Below are 20,497 nucleotides of genomic sequence, written 5' to 3'. Positions count from 1 at the left end.
TCTTTCCCACAATTTCTTTGACCTCCTGCCATCAGGCAGAAGGTACCACAACTAGAACTGTCAACCTGGGTAACAGCTTCTTCCCCCAGGCTGTTAGACCTAATACCCTGCTACCATCTACCACACATGTACACCCTGTCTGAATGCCCTGCTGCACCCCCTCCCGAACTCACAGACACACCCTCATCCTGCACTGGCCACTTTTCAGCTTTTATTACTGCTGTTTCACACATTTATACTTCTTGTTTTATTATAATTGTACTAATAATATTATACTGTCATATATAAACATGCACCTCACACTTTATGTCAACCTGTCAATCAGCTGTCCATGTCACTCAGGAACTTCTGTGATTATTTTGTGACTGTATGTGCTGTGTGTGATGATATGTACTGTGTTTTTCACCTGGGCCCCGGAAGAATGATGTTTTCAGCTGTACTCGTGTGTATGGTTGAACCACAATAAAATTGATCTTGAACTTGAACTTAAGTGCACTGGAATTGAAGGCTGCTGATATGAGAGAGGGTTGTTGGACCGAAGGAGGCTGTTAAAGTAGAAAAAGACAAATCTGTTTGAAGTATGTGGTGCACAGCTCCATAACATGTCAATATGACAAAATGCATTCAGTGGTCACTTTATTAAGTATCTCATGTACCTAATAAAGTGGCCTCTGAGTTTAAGTTTGTGATCTTCCGCTGCCGTAGCCCATCCACTTGAGGGTTCAACTTGTGCATTCAGAGTTGCTCTTCTTCACACCACTGTTGTAACACGTTGTTATATGAGTTACTGTTGCCTCTTTGTCAGCTTGAATTCTCCTCTGATCTCTCTCATTAACAAGGCATTTTTGCCCACAGTTTTGCCACATCATGCTCTGTAAACTCTAGAGACAGTTGTGCATGAAAATCCCTGGAGATCAGCAGTTTCTGAGATACTCAAGCCACCCTGTCTGGTACCAGCATTTATTTCATAAAAGTATGAAATTCGCAGCCACCTTGTGACGCCAGAGTCAAGCAGCATGTGTGGCAAGGTATACAAACCATAACAGATTACAAGTCCACCCTATGCTTCAATGACAGCAAAGCTTCCTGGAAGCAACGGTAACTGGCCAAAATGGTTACCGCCTAGTGGTATTGACTTCAATAACTGTGAGTTGCTTTGATTGTATAAAATCCCACCTTCCAGCTACATTGGACCCTATCCAATTTGCCTACCACTCAAACCAGTCCAGTGATGATGCCGTAGCTTGGCTGTCAACTCTGTCCTGTCGCACCAAGTAACCTCAGCTCAGCGTTTAACCTGATCATCCCTCAGAGGCTGGTGGCTGCATCATTGTGTGCTACGGAAGCTGCCTGGCATCGTACCACAAGAAACCACTGAGGATAGCAAAGACCACCAAGACCATAGGGGTCTCCTTTCCACTCCCCATTTGTGCCATGAACCAGGAGCTTCGTATGTGATGGGGCCCGAAGCATTGTTGAGAATCCTGAGCACCCATTCCACAATCTCTTTGACCCACTTCTATCAAGAAGGGAAATACAAAAGCATCAGGACTAGGACTGCCAGACTGGGTAACAGCTTCTTCCCCCAGGCTGTGAGACTCATGAATACCCAGACACCACTGAGGTCTTGTTACTAGGACAGCAAGTTTTTTACTGTACTGTTTATCTGTGCTGTGCACTACATGCATTTTGAATTATATTTTATTTTATTAACTATTGTGGTAATATTTTGTTTTTTATGTGATGTGTATGACAAATGTATTGTGGGTGCTCCGTGGTCCAGAGGGATGTTGTTCTGTTTGGTTGTATATATGTACAGACAGACAACAATAAACTTGAACTTGTCTAATCAGATAGAGATAGGTTTCATAGGTATACATAGGGTGATGCAAAAGTCATTTAGTTTGTTGGCCTTCATGATTCATGGCATTGGGTATAGGAGTTGGGACATCATGTTTCAGTATTGTGTACAGTTTTGGTCATCTTGTTATAGGAAAGCTGTGGTTGTACTGGAAAGGGCGCAGAAAATGTTTACAAAGGTGTTGCCTGGACTAGAGAGGCTGGCCTGGCTCGGAGGCCGACGTCAGGCTGTCTTTCAATAGGGTGAGCCCTCACAAGCTGGCTGGGTCCAATGGAGTATCTGGTAAGGCTCTGAAAACCTGTGCTAACCAACTGGTGGGGTATTCAAAGACATCTTCAGTCCCTCATTGCTCTTGTCAGAAGTTCCCACCTGCTTCAAAAGACCAAGAAGAGTATTATGAGCTACCTTAATGACTATCATCCAGTAGCACTCACATCTACGGTAATTAAATGCTTTGAGAGGTTGGTCATGGTTAGAATCAACAGCTGCCTCAGGAAGGACCTGAACCCACTGCAATTTGAGTATCACCACATTAGGTCCACAGCAGATGTAATCTCAATGGCTCTGCATGTGGCCTTGGATCACCTGGACAACACAAATACCTATGACAAGATGCTATTTATTGACTGTAGCTCGGTATTTAACACCATCTTCCCTACAGTCCTGATAGAGAAGCTACAGATCCTGGGCCTCTATACCTCCCTCTGCAATGAGATCCTCGACTTCCTAACTGGAAGACCACTATCTGTGCAGATTGAAAATAACATCTCCACCTCACTGTCAGTCAACACTGGCACACCGCAGGGGTGTGTACGCCCACTGCTCTACTCTCCCTACACTCATGACTTTGCGGCTAGGCACAGTTCAAGTGTCATCTATAAATTTGTTGATGATACAACTTTTGTCGGTAGAATTCCAGGTTGTGACAAGAGGGCGTACAGGAGTGGGATACACCAGTTAGTTGAGTGGTGTCACAGCAACAACCTTGCATTCAACATCAGAAAGACTGAAGTGCTGATTGTGAACTTCAGGATGCGTAAGATGAAGGAACACAAAACAATCTCATAGAATTTTTTGAGGATATAACTAGTAGAGTGGATAGGAGAGAACCAGTGGATGTGGTATATTTGGATTTTCAAAAGGCTTTTGACAGAGGCCCACACAGGAGATTAGTGTGCATACTTAAAGCACACGGTATTGGGGGTATGGTTTTGATGTGGATAGAGAATTGGTTGGCAGACAGGAAGCAAAGAGTGGGAATAAATGGGACCTTTTCAGAATGGCAGGCAGTGAACTAGTGGGGTACTGCAAGGCTCAGTGCTGGGACTGCAGTTGTTTACAATATATATTAATGACTTAGACGAGGAAATTAATTGCAGCATCTCCAAGTTTGCGGATGACACGAAGCTGGGCTGCAGTGTTAGCTGTGAGGAGGGTGCTAAGAGGATGCAGGGTGACTTGGATAGGTTAGGTGAGTGGGCAAATTCATGGCAAATGCAATTTAATGTGGATAAATGTGAGGTTATCCACTTTGGTGGCAAGAACAGGAAAACAGATTATTATCTGAATGGTGGCTGATTAGGAAAAGGGGAGGTGCAACAAGACCTGGGTGTCATTGTACACCAGTCATTGAAAGTGGGCTTGCAGGTACAGCAGGCGGTGAAAAAGGCGAATGGTATACTGGCATTCATAGCAAGAGGATTCGAGTACAGGAGCAGGGAGGTACTACTGCAGTTGTACAAGGCCTTGGTGAGACCACACCTGGAGTATTGTGTGCAGTTTTGATCCCCTAATCTGAGGAAAGACATTCTTGCCATAGAGGGAGTACAAAGAAGGTTCACCAGATTGATTCCTGGTATGGCAGGACTTTCATATGATGAAAGACTGGATCGACTAGGTTTATACTCTCTGGAATTTAGAAGATTGAGGGGGGATCTTATTGAAACGCATAAAATCCTAAAGGGATTGGACAGGCTAGATGTAGGAAGATTATTCCCGATGTTGGGGAAGTCCAGAACGAGGGGTCACAGTTTGAGGATAAAGGGGAAGCCTTTTAGGACCGAGATGAAGAAAAACTTCTTCACACAGAGAGTGGTGAATCTGTGGAATTCTCTGCCACAGGAAACAGTTGAGGCCAGTTTATTTAAGAGGGAGTTAGATATGGCCCTTGTGGCTAAAGGGATCAGGGGGTATGGAGAGAAGGAAGGTACAGGGTTCCGAGTTGGATGATCAGCCATGATCATACTGAATAGCGGTGCAGGCTCAAAGGGCCGAATGGCCTACTCCTGCACCTATTTTCTATGTTTCTAATCCTCATATAGGGATCAGAAGTGGAGAGAGTACCATTTCAGGTTCCTGTATGTCAATATCTCTGAGGACCTAACCTGCTCGCAATGCATTGATGCAGCTATAAAAGGCAAGATGGCATCTATATTTCGTTAGGAGTTTGAGGAGATTTGGTTTGTCAACTAAAACACTCAAAAACTTCTATAAATGCACCGTAGAGAGCATTCTGACTGGCTCCATCACTGTCTTGTATGGGTGGGAAGGGATGGGGCTACCACACAAGATGGACATTAGTTGCAAAATCTTGTAAAATTAGTCAGCCCCATCATGGGTACCAGCCTCCATAGTATCCAAGACATCTTCAAGGAGCGGTGCCTTCGGAAGGTGGCATCCATCATTAAGGGCCCCCACCACCCAGGACATGCTCTCTTCTCATTGTTACCATCTGGAAGGAGGTACTGAAGCCAAAGGGCACACACTCAGCAATTCAGGAACAGCTTCTTCCCCTCTGCCATCCAAGTTCTCAATGGACATTGAACCCATGAACTCGACCTCACTATTTTTGGGTTTTTTGCACTACTTGTTTTTAACTTAACTGTTTAATAGACATACATATGCTCAAAGTAATTCAGTATTTTTTCTCCATATTTATTTATCATATATTTCATTGTACTGCCAGAAAGTTAAGGAATTTCACGACATATGCCAGTGATTCTGATCCTGATTCTTTATTCCTTGGAATGCGGGTGATCGTATAGAAATGTTTAAAGGCCTAGATAAGGTAGATGGTAACTATGATAGGGGAGTGCAAAACCAAGGGACATGTTTAGGGTGAGAGAAGAAACATTTACAAAGGACCTGAAAGGCAACATTTTTGAGTAGAGGTTGCTGACTATATGGAATGACCTGCCAGTTGAAGTAGTTGAGGCAGGTACAATGATATCAGTTAAGAAGCACTTGGATAGGTACATGAAGGGGTGGGGCTCGGAGGGATATGGGCCGAATGCAGGAACTTCGGTGGTTAGCGTGGATTGGTTGCAGCAAAGGGCTTATATTACTCTGACTCTATACATGCGGAACCTGACATTGTGTTGTCTGACGGTGGTTTTGAGAAACAGTATGTAGAAGGCATCCGTTAGTCTTGCGAGACCATGGATCCGCGCCTGGAAAGTCTTCACTCTCCAGGGCACAGGCCTGGGCAAGGTTGTATGGAAGACCAGCAGTTGCCCATGCTGCAAGTCTCCCCTCTCCGCGACACCAATGTTGTCTAAGGGAAGGGCATTAGGACCCATACAGCTTGGCACCAGTGTCATCGCAGAGCAATGTGTGATTAATTGCCTTGCTCAAGGACACAACACATTTCCTCGGCTGGGGCTCGAACTCACAACCTTCAGGTAGCTAGTCCAATGCCTTAACCACTTGGCCATGTGCCGACACATGTAGAAGGAACTTCGGAATTTCTGAGTAATGGTGTCATACTGAAAAGAGAATCATTTATAGCTCATATTCATAACTAGTAATGGCCCCTCCCAGCTAAATGATAGGCAAGTGTTGGAAGAGGATAGTATCATAAATGACGTCAGGTAACAGCTTCATAAAAGCTGGCTACAGCTGACTCTTCGTATCTAGGCTGCTAAAGGGTGTTTCATAAAATAAGAAACTACATTTTGATGGTCTTTCTGTTGCCTTTGATGTATTGTCTTCCCACATTCTGTGCCTCTGTTCCTTTTTTGATCTCTATGATATCTATATCATCTGGTGCTATTGGTCTTTGGGTGGCACTTACAAAGGGTATTCCATTGAGTTCCTTTAACAGAATTGGAAACAAATTTGTGGCAGTCAATACAGTTACTAATCCAGAGATATCTTTGCCTTTATCAGGATCCCTCTACACCTAGCTACACAATCTTATACTCTTGAATTCCACATCAGTTTTCTATTTTCTCCATAAAACTAGTAACTGAAGAAACCTGTGCTTTACTGCTATTGGTATGTGCCATCTGTTACACGATGTTGTTTGGAAGTCGGATTGGGGACAACAGTGGTTACCATAGAGTAAACTTTTCTGTTACCTGCCAAATCAAACAGGCTGTTATGCACGCGTAATGACAGATGGTATGTTGCTGTGGAATAGTATCAGCCTCTGAATCGAACAAACTAACTTCAATGTGCACATCTCAATGCAACGTGTCTCTTATGAATGTCCAGGCTCAATTCCATCATCTCAATAAGTAATACATTTTTGAATTGTCCCAATGTTCAAATGCTTGACCAGCAAAAATGTATTCTCAGGCTATATGGTTCGTAATTTCAAAAGTAGTACGTATTTGAGAATCTTTTTTCAGCTTCTTGATCTTTCGCTGCTACCTCTCTTCCTAGGAGAATATGTAGAAGAGTCAGAGGGAAAAGTAAGTAAGTGGAATTGGAAACATAAGTCAGAGATTGTTTAAGAGAGACAGGAAGCAAACCTGCATAGGTATGACTGATTTGTTAGTGGTAAGTCTGGTTCTTCTTTATACTGTACAAAAATAAAGTGTAAAGAGAGGCAGATAACCTCACAGAATTGAAGTGAATTGACTCTTATTTCTTACATCCTTCACATACATGAGGAGTAAAAATCTTTATGTTATGTCTCTGAATGTGCATTGTGCAAATTATAGTAATTTGTAATATATACTGTGATATATACATCAGAACAGTCAATATAGCTTAGAAATACAATTGTGTCAGCGTGTATTAATCAGTCTGATGGCCTGGTGGAAGAAGCTGTCCTGGAGCCTGTTAGTCCTGGCTTTAATGCTATGGTACCGTTTCCCGGATGGTAGCAGCTGAAACAGTTTGTGGTTAGGGTGACTCGGGTCCTCAATGATCCTTTGGACCCTTTTTGCACACCTGTTGCTCTAAATGTCCTGAATAGAGGGAAGTTCACATCTACAGATGCTGTGGGCTGTCTACACCATTCTCTGCAGAGTCCTGCGATTGAGGGAAGTACAGTTCCCATACCAGGCAGTGATGTACCCAGTCAGGATACTCTTAATTGCGCCCCTGTAGAAAGTCCTTAGGATTCAGGGACTCTTGCCAAACTATTTCAACTGTCCGAGGTAAAAGAGGCGCTGTTGTGCTTTTTTCACCACACAGCAAGTACGTACATACAAAGTAAGGTCCTCGCTGATGTGTATATCGAGGAACTTGAAGCTGTTCACCCTCTCAAACCCAGATCCATTGATGTGAATAGGGGTGAAGCTGTCTCCATTCCTCCTGTAATCCACAACCAGCTCCTTTGTTTTTGTGACATTGTGGGAGAGGTTGATTTCTTGACACCACTGTGATGACTTCTCTGTAGGCTCTGTAGAAAGCTTGTTATGTGCTGCATCCCATATATTTAAGTGTACTTTTCAAATTCTACCACATCAATTTATATCTCTTTAGTAGAGCAGATCTGTTTGAAAGTAATGCTTAATCTTTTTTATATATATAGGCAAAATACAAGATGTGATTCTAAAAGAAAATCTTGAAAAGGAAGATGAAGTCCTGGTATCTCTGGCTGGACTCAAGCAGGTAGTAATGATGCAACGTATTTTACCTTCTATGGTTCCATATAACAGATTTCTCAGCAGATTTTACTCCAGTCGTAAATACCTTGCTTGCCCGTACTTTGAGATCACCATGTGTAATCCTTGGGCTTTAGAACAATTAAATGAGAAAAAGGTTACCGGCTCTTGGTAAAGAGATCCAGTCAGTGTCACTATTTTGGTCTATTCTAATGCCTATCCAGATTCCTTTTGAAATCATCCACTTCCAACACCTTACCTTGCTGAGGCCAGTTGGCAACATTCAGACACCTCCTCATACCTACCCCTTGAAGAGGACCCCACTCTAGATCATCTCCACCACTATTACTGATCTCATCAACTCTGGAGAACTGCCACCAAACCCATAATTCCCTTACCTGGCACAACTTGCTTCTATCTCCTACCCAAGATTCACAAACCTGATTGTTCAGGTAGGCCCATTGTCTGTTTCTGCTCCAGCTCACTGAACTCGTGTCCTCATACCTCAAATCCATTTAATCCCCCTTGGTTCAGTCCCTTACCACCTACATCGATGACATTTCTCATGCTCTTGCTCTCCTCATTAACTTTCAATTCCTTGGCCCTGACCACCTCATTTTCACCATGGATGCCCAGTCCTTTTACACTTCTATCCACCATAAAGAAAGCCTTAAAGCTCTTTGTTTCTTTCTCAATAAAAGAGCTAATCAGTTCCTCTCAAGCATCACCCTCCTCTATCTGATCCTCATCCTCAACAATTTCTCCCTTAGCTCCTCCCATTTTCTCCAGACTTGAGGGATAGCCATTTGCACCTACATGGGCCCAGCTATGCTTGTCTTTCCATTGACTACGTAGAACAGTCCATGTTCCAAGCCTTCCCCGGTAATGCTCCCCAACTCTTCCTCCACTACATTGATGTCTGCATTGATGCTTCTTCACATACCTATGCTGAGCTCATCCATTTCATCAACTTTGCCTCCAGCTTCCACACTACCATTAAATTCACTTGGACCATTTCTGGCATCTCCCTCCCTTTTCTCGATCTTCTGCATCTCTGGAGACAAACTGTCTACCAACATTTTTTATAAATTTACAAATTTCCATACTTCTTCCCACCCTGTCTCCTGTAAAAATAGTATTCCCTTTTCTCAATTTCTTCTTCTCCACTGCAAATGTTCCCAGGCTGAGGCTTTCCTTTCCAAGACAACAGAAATATCTTCTTTCTTCAAGGAATGGGGTTTCTCTTCCTGCACTTCATCCACATCTTCTCGCCACCTTAACAATGATAGAGTTCCTCCTGTCCTTAACTATCACCACATAAGCCTCCACATCCAACACATCATTCTCTGCAACATCCACCATCTCCACCACAACAGACAGGATCTCCCAGTAGCCACCCACTTCAACTCTGCTTCACATTCCCATTCAAATCTGTCCATACTTGGCCTCCTCTACTACCATGATGAGGCAAAACCCAGGTTGGAGGAGCAACACCTCATATACCGTCTGGGATGTTTCCAGCCCTTTGGTATGAACATTGAATTCTCCAACTTCCAGTAATCCCCTCCCCCTTCCCTTCTCCCTTCCCCCAACCCAGTTTCACTCTGCCCCCTCCCCCAGCTGCCTATCACCTCCCTCATGGTTCCGCCTCCTTCTACTACCCATTGTGTTTTCCCCTATTCCTTCTTCATCTTTCCTGCCTATCACCTCCCTGCTTCCCCTCCCCCACCCCTTTATCTTTCCCCTTACTGGTTTTTCACCTGGAACCTACCAGCCTTCTCCTTCCCACCCTCCCCCCACCTTCTTTATAGGGCCTCTGCCCCTTCCCTCTTCAGTCCTGACGAAGGGTTCCAGCCCAAAATATTGACTGATCATTTCCACGGATGCTGCCTGACCTGCTGAGTTCCTCCAGCGTGTTGTGAGTGTTGTTTTGACCCCAGTATCTGCAGAGAATTTTATGTTTATCTCCAAAGAGATCCTACCACCAAACACCTCATTACCACCCCGCATTCTCCACTGTCTGCAGGGATTGCTACCTCCCCACTAATCTCCCAACACTTAACCCTGCAAGCAGATAAAGTGCAACACCTGCCCATTCACCTCCACCCTCACCTCCATTCAGGGCCCCAAATAATCCTTCCAGGTGAGGCAAAACTTCACCTGTGAATCTGCTGGGGTCGTCTTTCGTGTCAGGTACACCCGATGTGGCCTCCCCTACATTGATGAGACCCATTGAAAACTGGGGGACCATTTCGTCGAGCATCTCCACTCCATCCACCAAAAGCAGAACTTCCCAGTGCCCCAGCATTTTAATTCCGTTTCCCATTCCCATTCTAAATATCGGTCCATGGTCACTCCTTGTGCCACAATGAAGTCACCCTCAGGATGGAGGAACAACACCTTATATCCCATCTGGGTTGCCTCCAACCTGATGACATGAATATCGATTTCTCCTTCTGGTAAAAAAAAATTTCCTCCCTGTCCCCTCTTCTTCTATTCCCCACTCTGGTCTCTTACCTCTTCTCACCTGCCTAACACCTCCCCCTGGTGCCCCTCCTCATTCCCTTTCTCCTTTGGTCCATTTTCCCCTCTCCTATCAGATTCCTTATCTCCAGCCCTTTATTTTCCCACCCACTTGTCTTCAACTATCATCTTCCAGCTATCCTTCTTCCCTTTTTATTCTTGCGTCTTCCCCCTTGCTTCCAGTCCTGAAGAAGGGTCTCGGCCTGAAACATTGACTGTTTGATGCAGCCTGACCTACTGAATCTCACCACTGTTTGCTTTGGATTTCAAGCATCTTCAGAATTTCTTGTATTACCTTCACAAGCATCAAGTTTGAGGTCATTATATTGTTGCTATGTAAAAATTTCTCCATTTCCTGCCAAAACCTTAAATCTGTATTCCTGGTCCTTGTACTATCAACTAGTGGGAAAGGCTTTCATTTATTTATCTTATCCAGATCTTTCATAATCTTGTACGCCTTTATTAAAGTCTTATTATTGACTTACTTTACCCCATGAGAAGGAAACTTGGTCTCATAGCTAAAATCTCTTTCCTTTCACCATTCTGGTAAATCTCCCCTCCACTTTCATGAACCTTCATGACCTTCTTAAAGTGTGGTAATAGGTAGGAACTGGATATAACTGGATATACTCCAGTTGGGCCTAACCAGATCTTTATATAAGGGATCACTATTCATACTTTTCTATTATGTTACCAGATATTTGCAACTGAAGTCCCGGGTCCTTCTGCTCTTGTATGTACTACAATAGTACCATTATGTCAGTACTGTCTCCACTCATCCAATGGCCTTTATTATTCAGATATGGTCTAGAGCAGGGGTCCCCAACCTTTTTTGCACTGCGGACTGGTTTAATATTGACAATATTCTTGTGGACCGGCCAATGGTGGGGGGGGGGGGAGGTAGGGTTGCCGACGGACAAGAGTAGCAGTCAAATATGTTGGGTTCACCCTGAGAAAGACGACAATGACCATGAAGCCTTGCGCGGGCACCAGTGCGCATGCGTGTTGTACATGCCGATTTTTCCTGCAAATTGTTTTTGGCGATTCTTTTCGGGCGCAGGGGGGGAATGGTGTTGATCACGACCAGAATATAGGTGATAAGTGGCTAATATACTCAATTCCATTTCTGAAAGGGTTTATCTAACGAATTTAATATTAAACACACAGCGCATATTTTCCTCGCATGAATATAGTGATAAGTCAATTATCAGGGGAGGACAGTGGCGCTTGAAGTAAGTGTGGAACGAACTTCCAGTAGAAGTGGTAGAAGCAGGTTCGATATTATCATTTAAAGAAAAATTGGATAGGTATATGGACAGGAAAGGAATGGAGGGTTATGGGCTGAGTGCAGGTCGGTGGGACTAGGTGAGAGTAGCGTTCAGCACGGAAGAGAAGGGCAGAGATGGCCTGTTTCCGTGCTGTAATTGTTATATGGTTATATAAGTCAATAGCATAGTAACGTTTGGATATTAAACACACAGCATATATTTTCCCCATATGAACATATAAAATCATTGCAACACACCAATATCGCTGAATCAGTGGGAGCCCTGGGCTTGTTTTCCTGCAACAAGATGGTCCTATCGAGGGGTAATGGGAGACAGCGATACTCGAAGGGGGTTCCTTATGTCCAGTCTGTTCCGCAATTTAGTTTTCATTGCAGATATATGTTGGAAATGGAAGCAATGTTTTCAGTGCTTTCATGGCTGTCTCAGGATATTTAGCCTTGACTTTGATCCAGAATGCCGGCAGAGATGTTATGTCAAACATACTTTTTCAGCCCGCCGTCACTTGCAAGTTCAGGGAGCTGATCTTCTTCCCGCGCTGACATGGATGACACGCGGGTAATAACCTCACGTGCCTTCAAGCTCAACAGTGGGCGTGACAGGCAATGAGGAAAGATGCAGCTGACTCATATCGCCAAATCATATCGTTTCCTCGCGGCCCAGTAGCGCATGCTTTGCGGCCCGGTGGTTGGGGACCGCTGGTCTAGAGCACCGACCTGAATATCTTTGCAGTGTTTGAAGTGATGTGTTAGAACAAGGTATCAGGATTTATCAATTAATGTTCCATTTCTGCACTGTTGGATGGGAGCATAGCTTAATATTAATGTGCATAGTGTTATTATAGAGCCTTAGAAATTTGTGAAGGAGCAGCTTGGGTCTTTCAAAACTGAAAGGAAGCATACTCAGAAGAATGTAATTTGCTTCAACACTCATTGACCTTTGAGTGGCACTCCACATGTATAATTAGTATTTCAGCCGCAAGTGTGTTTATATTTAACACTGAACTATTTGCATAATACTTTATTACTGGTCTCAATAGTCTTACATAGACTCTGAATCCATAGACAAGCTTTGATTAAAAAAAAACACCATTTCCAGAGGCTACACTGCTTTCTGTATTTTTTTTATTTCAATTGCAATATCAAAACTTTACATAAAAGACTTATGTTCCAGTTTAAGGTTAACTAATCTTTTGTCAATAGCTTTAAAATTAAATTCGTTCCACTCCAGCAAGGACATTGTTGGAGCTGAGATCCAATGGTGCATTGAGAATATTTGATGATACACCTTTGCTTAACCCCTGTCTGCAGTAGTGGACCCAGTGAATACCATCAGTGCAGAATAGGAACAAATTACCACAGGCAGCCAGATGTAAGGAAGGTTCACTGCAGTTTCACTCCATCACAAAGTCACATGCTTCTCTGAGGTTGAAAGAGAAAACAGTATATTCACACAAAAGACAAAACCTTTTTGTGGTGTTGAATTCCAAGGTAGGGCGATGGCATAGCATGATTGCAACACCTCTTCTGTAGCAGTTCCCCATAACCCTCAGTATTTGAAATATTTATCCATCTCCATCCTAAATATATCTAATGATCAGCCTTAGGGTTAGAAGTCCAGAGATTCAGTATCATCTGGGAGAGGCAACTTCTACATACCTTAATTTTAAATGACCAGCCCCTTACTTTTTGTTTTAGCTCTGAGCTCTTGTTTGTAACTCTCCCACTAATGAAAACATCTCGGAACCTGCCCTGTCAAGCCCTCTTTTGATCTTGTACATTTGAATATGGTAATCCCTCATTATTCTCAACTCCAAGTACAGTCCAAAGGAGATTCACTAGATTAATTCCTGGGATAACAGTGTTTTATATCAGGAGAGGCTGTATAATACTCCAAATGTGGCCTCACCAACACCCCGTACAATGGAGGTGAGACAAATGTGGATCGTTCTCTAGGTTCATCTCTCTGTGGGATGGACATGATATTTCTTACACATATTGATTTTACACACGTGTTGGCTTCGTCAGTAACACAAACATTAATTGTCCTTTGGAAGATGATGGTGAGCTACCTCTTGAACCAGAACAGCCTTATGTTTTAACACAGGCCATTACTAAGGATAGCAAAGCATCAAATACAGTGCTTCTTTGTATATTTTGATACTTAGTGAAAATAATCCAGCATTTTGTGGATAATTGCAGCTCTGTGTTTATAATTGTACAGGTTTCATAATGATAGCACTAATTGGTTCAGATAGACAGAGTGTTAATCACAACAGATGAAATAACTCTCAATAAAAATAGTGCATTTAATTCTTTAGCAAGGTCATTCTTGTTTGGCATTATGGATTAGGTTTTGTTTTGCCAATAAGTATTCCATTACTATTAGAATGTAGTCTGAAACAGGACCGGGTCTATTTTTAAACTGAAATAGGCTGCGGGTCAGACAGTTTTTTTTTCCTGATGAAAGGACATCATCCTTAAATATTAACTCTGTTTCTCTGCATATACTGTCTGATCTATTGAGTATTTCCAACATCTGCTGCTTTATTTTTCAACTATGTCTTTTAAGTCATTTGCTTCTATCAGATTATTATTAATTTACACAAGAAAATGACAACTGCACATAGTCAAATATGGCAACCAAAGAAGCACTTAATCCAAAATCCAGTTTTTAAGACAAACATGTGAAATTAGTTGCAGTGTTTTGTATGCGTTCATTTTATGAACAAACTTTGAGAAAGATAGGACTAAACCATCAAATTAAATGGAATTTAAAAAATGCTGGAAACCTTAACAGGTTAGGCAGCATATGCGGAAAAAATCTTTAAAGTTTCAGGTTCAGGTTCCTTCTTCCAAAGGAGGTATAATCTGTATGTACATCCACAAAAGGTGCACAAACTCATCTGTAGTTAACAGTCACTGTTCTGGGGAAATTGAGCATCTTGCAGTTAAATGCTAGTCATATTACCTATTCAGGGAGTTCACTGTTGTGTTTATCAACACTGTCCACGAACACTAAGATCACACTGGGAGATCTTTACAGTATCATTAGCTGTCTACAAAACAAACATCCAGACAGTCTGTTCATAATTGCAGGAGACTTCAATCATATTAATCTGCAGGACATTTTACCCAAGTTCTACCAACATGTCATCGTGGCCCCTAGGGGAACAAACAGACTGGATTATGTTTATACAAACAGATCCTCTTCTTGGCCTCTCTGACCACATCTCCATAATATTAATCCCAGCACACCGACTGCTGCTGAAAACGGAGAAACCAGTCAAGAGGACCATCACTGTATGGCCTAAGAAGGCAACCTCTATGCTCTAGATCTGATTTGAATGTGCTAACTGGCAGATTTTCAAGGAGGACCCACAAACAGGGAAGACATAGACCACGAAGAATATCTCAATTGTCATCGGCTACATCAGTAAGTGTGTAGACGACATTGGTACCTCAAGAACAGTCATCTCACATCCCAACCAAAAGCCCTGGCTGAATGCAGAAGTGCGATTCCCTACTAAAAGCCCAGGACACTGCCTTCAAGTCTGGTGACAGACAGCTCTTAAAACAGCCTGAAGAAAACTCATCTTAGGCATCAAGAGGGCAAAAGCTGCCTACACACAAAAAAAATTCAGGAACACTTGTCTGCTAACGATCCCCAGCATATGTGGCTGGCCATCAAAAGCATTACGGACTACACAAGCAAAAAACAGCATCGACTGTACCAGTGACACTTCCCTCATTGATGCTCTAAACAACTTTTATGCACATTTCAAGGCATGTAACACAATGTCAGCCATGAAAACGGTCTCCCTCTCAGGTGAGCAGCCACTGTCAGTAACAGCAGCAGATGTGAGAAGGATTCTGCAGTCAACCATCAAACAGCAGCTGGGCCAGACAATACCCCAGGCCAAGTACTGGGAGTGTGAACACCAGCTCACTGCAGTCTTTATGGATATCTTCAACACTTCACTCACCCAGACTGCTGACCCCACATGCCACCATCATCCCTGTACCAAAGAGCTCGACATCTTCAGAACTAAATGACTAGCACCCGGTGACACTAGTGCCAATTATCATGCAGTGCTTTGACAGTTGATAATGGCATATATCAAACACTCCATTGCCACCACAGTGGACACTCAACAATATGATTACTAACAAAACTGCTCTAGTACAGATGTCATAGCATCTTTCATGCACCTGGTCCTAACACACCTAGAGAAAAAGGACATATTGTCAGAATGCTGTTTCTGGGTTTCAGTTTGGCATTCAACTCTATTGTTGCACAGACCTTGGTGAACAAACTCCTACACCTTGGTCTAAATATATCACTGTGCAACTGAGTGTTGGGACTTCTTAACGAACAGATGTCAGGTAGTCAGGATGTACAACTGCTCCCCCCCCCCAATCATCCCTAACACGGGTGCCCCCATAGACAAGCACACAAGCAACCACATCATCAAATTCGTCGATGACTCAGCAGTAGTGGGGCTCATTATCAACAACAATGAGACAGCCTACAGAGGGGAGGTGGAAGAGTGAGGTGCCAGGCAAATAACCTCTTCCTTAATGTCAACAAGACAGAGGAGAAGGTTATCAACTTCAGGAGAACTCACACCCCTCTTTACATTGGCAGCACAGCAGTGGAAACTGTGAGCAGTTTCAAACTTCTGGGAGTGCACATCACACAGAACCTCTCATGGTCCCAAAATACATCCTACACAATCAAGAACTCTCGTCAATGCCTCTACTTTTTGAGAAGGCTGAGGAGAGCTGGACTTTGCACATCTACATTCATGTCATTCTGCAGATGTCCAATAGAGAGCATCCTAACAAGCTCCATCACTGCTTGGTATGGAAACTCCACTGTGGCGGGCAGGAAGGCTTAACACCGGATAGTTAAAACTGCCCAATGCATCATTGGCATAGGCCTACCTACCTTTGAGGACATATATACAAAAATGGGCCAGCAACATCATGAAAGACCCCATCCACCCAGCTCATAGACTGTTTGTCCCACTTCCAACAGGGAGGAGGCTACATAGCATCAACGTCAAGACCATTAAACTCAAAAACAGTTGCTTTCCCCAAACAGTAAGGCTGATCAACACATCCACCACTACTTTATTATTTCCTGTCAGTCCCCTAATGTACAACCTAACATCACTTTATGGATATACAATCTATATATATATATAAGCTATCTTCTTATATTTATTGTGTTTTTTATTATTATTGTGTTCTTTAGTGTTTTTTTGTGCTGCATTAGATCTGGAGTAACAATTATTTCATTCTCCTTTACACTTGTGTACAGGAAATTATATTAGACAATCTTGAGTCTTGAAATAACAATGAGTTGGAGTACAGGAACGAGATAGAAAGCCTAGTGACATAATGTCATGACAACATCTTTTCCCTCGATGTCAGCATAACAAAAGAGCTGGTTACAGGTTTCAGAAAAGGGGGCTAGTGCACGTCCACAGTTTACATCAGTGGTGCTGAGGTTGAGAGTGTTGAGAGCTTCAAGTTCCTGGAGTGAACATCACCAATAGCCTGACCTAGTCAAACCACTTTGACACCTTGGCCAAGAAAACTTATCAGATCTTCTACTTTCTCAAGAGGCTAAAGGTATTTGATATGTCCCCTTTGATCCTCACCAAGTTTTATTGATGCAGCTTAGAAAACATCCTATCCAGATGCATCATGACTTGCCACGGCAATTGTGTGCCCTGACCTCAGGAAACTGCAGAGAGTTATGGACTCAGCTCAGCCAATCACAGAAACCATCCTCTCCTCCATGGATTCATGGTCTACACGTCTCACTGCCTCAGTAAAGCAACCACCTATTCCGGATCTTCTCCCTTCTTTCCCCTTCCATCAGGCAGAAGATGCAAATATGGCTCTTTGGCACACAGTAATTCCATTAATCTCAGAAACTATGAATTCTGTATGTATTATTCTGCGTTTCCAACATCTGCAGAATCTCTTGTGTTTAAGATTTGCTGCTCCACTGCGAATGTCTACCCTGAAAATGTTTAAATCTTCGCTGTGACAGGAGTTCACTGAGACCCTCTCTCACTGCTGTTTGATCTTTGCTACTCTCCAACTCACCCATCACTTGCTAGCTTATACCCTTTCCATTCCTCACCTGCTTATTCTGGCTTCTGCCCCTTCCCTTTCCAATCTTGATGAAGATTGTCAGCCAGAAACATCAACTGTTTATTCCCCTCCTTAGATGCTACCTGACCTGTTCAGTTCCTCCAGCATTTTGTGTGTGTATCGCTTTTAATGTTCCTGCTTATCATCCTTCGCCAACTGTCTCCACCTTCACAATCACTCCTCATCTCATTCCGTCTGTCTCTTATTTTTTTTCCTTCTTTTAGCTCTCTTTTTGTCTGCCTCCATCTACCTACCACTGTCTCCTGACTACACACCACATTCCATCCCCTACCTGGGACTAGCTGCCCGTCACCGTACAACTGTGCTCAGTCCACCAATCACCTTGTGCCTCTGTCTCACTATTCCCCTTCTCCACTTTATACTGTCCATGTTCAAACATTCAAAGGTCCAATTTAATGTCAGAGAAATGTATACAATAGACACCTTGAAATGCTTTTTCTTCGCAAACATCCACGAAAACAGAGAAGCGCCCCAAAGAATGAACGACAATTAAATGTGAGGACACCAAAGTCCCCCCCAGCTCCCCCCTCCCACGTGTAAGCGACAGCAACAATCCCCACTCCCCCAGCAAAGAAAAAGTGCACCCACTACAGAGCACAAGTGTGAGCTAGGTGATAGCAAAGACACAGACTTGCAGTTACCCCAAAGACTATCGCACTTCATCCAGCATTTGACAAACCACAGGATCTCTCGCTCCCTAATAATGGAGAGGGAGGTGTTCCCCATTTTCATAGCGAGCAAGAGATATAACAACAACCCGCTGGTTTATGATGTTAAAAAGTCCGTTTTGTCGTTTTTTACATGCTCTGTGCCCGAAGATCCCAAAGATCTCGGGTCTTCTGGCCCACAGCGAAAGATGTTCCGGCCTTCCCAACAACACGAGTCTCCTGTCGTGACACCAACCCCCAATCTGCCCATCTCCAGAGCCCCGAGATCTTAGGCTTTCGAATACAAGGCTGAACAACAATGGCCAGTCCTGAAACCCCAAGAATGGGTCCCATTCCCACAAAGAACTGAAGTCTGCATGTAACTCCAGGGCAGGGTCTTCAAAAGAACCCTGAAGGGGAAAAATAATGGTATTAAAGATGGAAATAGAGCTGTAGATCACTCTTAGTCTGGAGTCTACCCTTTGACCTGTTTGGCGTGAATGATCCACCTAGAGCTGAGGCATAATGCCTGACTCCAGCTAACATAGCTCTCCAGGTCTTTGAGGTTGTGGTCCTCTTGGAGGTGTGTCACCTATATACAGGGAAGGAATTACCACTTTGTCAGTTCAGGAAGTATTTATGCTCTAATGATATTAACAGTCTTTTGTCCTCCTATCTTATTGCAAAAGGAAATCCAGAATCCTCACTTGTTCTATTTTAAACAAATGGCTGTAAACGACTTTACATCAACAACTATCTTGAAAGTAAATGCTATCTTTTTGAAACCATAGTCTTCTTTAATTAAAAAAACATTCACAACTGCTGAAAACTCTAGAAACTAATCATTGTCTTCACTCTCTTCTACACAACAGATTAAAGACATTCTGAAAGGCTCCCTGCGTTTTAACCAAAGTCAGCTGGAGGCTGAAGAAAATGAAGAGATTACAATCGCTGATAACCATTATTGTTCCAATAATCGAGCAGAGGGTGAGAGCATAAAGTTGCCACAAACTGACAGGGAGATGCAGGCAACAGTGAAAACTGAAGAGGTAAAGCCTTTCAAATACAACTTTGCTAAAAAGGTGAAATCATGAAAAGGTACCACACATTGATGTCAAAAGATAAGTTCAATTCTGTATTTCAACTGTAAGTAATATACCTTATTTTAGGGTAATAGGTTTAATAATATTTTCCTAAATACTTATGGTTTAATATGTGTACAGTGACATATTTCTCAGTGCAAAATGTGCTTTAATGGCTTTGTAATGTTATGTAGATAAATTGAATATGTTGGATTCTGACGAAGTACAATGATTGTTGTTTGTATGTGAAACACATTGCAATCTAGATTTTCATCAAAGTAAAGCCAGTCAGTGGCATTAATCTTAATGAACATTTTTAAATGGTACCTTGCAGGATTTGCAAAGTCAGATCTTACTAGCTGTCATATAAATATATGATTCAATCTATGACTAAGAAATCATTACTACTTTGAATTATTGAAGATGAATGACTAAATTCATATTCATGATCAAGACTTTTGTGAAATCCTTAACAATCATTGCTTTGCTGAGTTTCTAATATATTGCAGACATATTGTACAACTATTCTTTCCCTTACTCTTTCTGATTTTTACTTTATATGGTAATGAAATGAATGAAAACACTTCTTACTCTTAAGTACTTTCATTGAAGACCCCAAAACATTCTTGATCACTTTTCTAAGTCTTTTGAAAGGATAAATAAGCAGGAATTTCATAAATTTATTAGAAATTCATAATACACACACAGTCAATATGGCTTAATGAAAGGAAAATTGTGTTTGATGAGTTAATTCCAATTATTTGAGATATATGTGGAATTGTTGATGTGGTACATTTCTATTCTGAAGAAGTGTCAATAGTGTCAGATGAAAGAAAACTTAAGAGTAAAAGGATGGATAGGGAGAGAATAGGTCCACTTAAGGATCAGGATGGTCTTGTTCAGAGTAAGTTTATTATCAAAGTGCATATATGTCACCATATACAACCCTAAGATTCATTTTCTTGTGGGCATACTCAATAAACCAAAGAAACATAATACAATCAATGGAAGACTCCACCCAAGAGGACAGACTAACAACCAATACACAAAAGACAAAAATAAGTGAACCA

General features: G+C 42.5%; 1 protein-coding gene across 3 annotated transcripts in view; it reads left to right on the top strand.

The window, feature by feature from the left end:
* The window catches only part of tbc1d5 (TBC1 domain family, member 5), a 485,913-nt gene that overhangs the window by 445,451 nt on the left and 19,965 nt on the right, over positions 1-20,497 (top strand). For all 3 annotated transcript variants that reach the window (XM_063044063.1, XM_063044064.1, XM_063044062.1), the window contains 2 exons: positions 7,626-7,705; positions 19,218-19,394. In XM_063044063.1, the coding sequence (XP_062900133.1) occupies positions 7,626-7,705; positions 19,218-19,394 (257 nt within the window). The remainder of the gene's footprint in view (positions 1-7,625; positions 7,706-19,217; positions 19,395-20,497) is intronic.

This window comes from Mobula hypostoma, chromosome 3 (assembly GCF_963921235.1).
Source record: "Mobula hypostoma chromosome 3, sMobHyp1.1, whole genome shotgun sequence".
In the NCBI taxonomy this organism is placed as follows: domain Eukaryota; kingdom Metazoa; phylum Chordata; class Chondrichthyes; order Myliobatiformes; family Myliobatidae; genus Mobula; species Mobula hypostoma.
The sequence above is the reverse complement of the archived record's forward strand: the minus strand, read 5'-3'. Positions and strand labels throughout refer to the sequence as shown.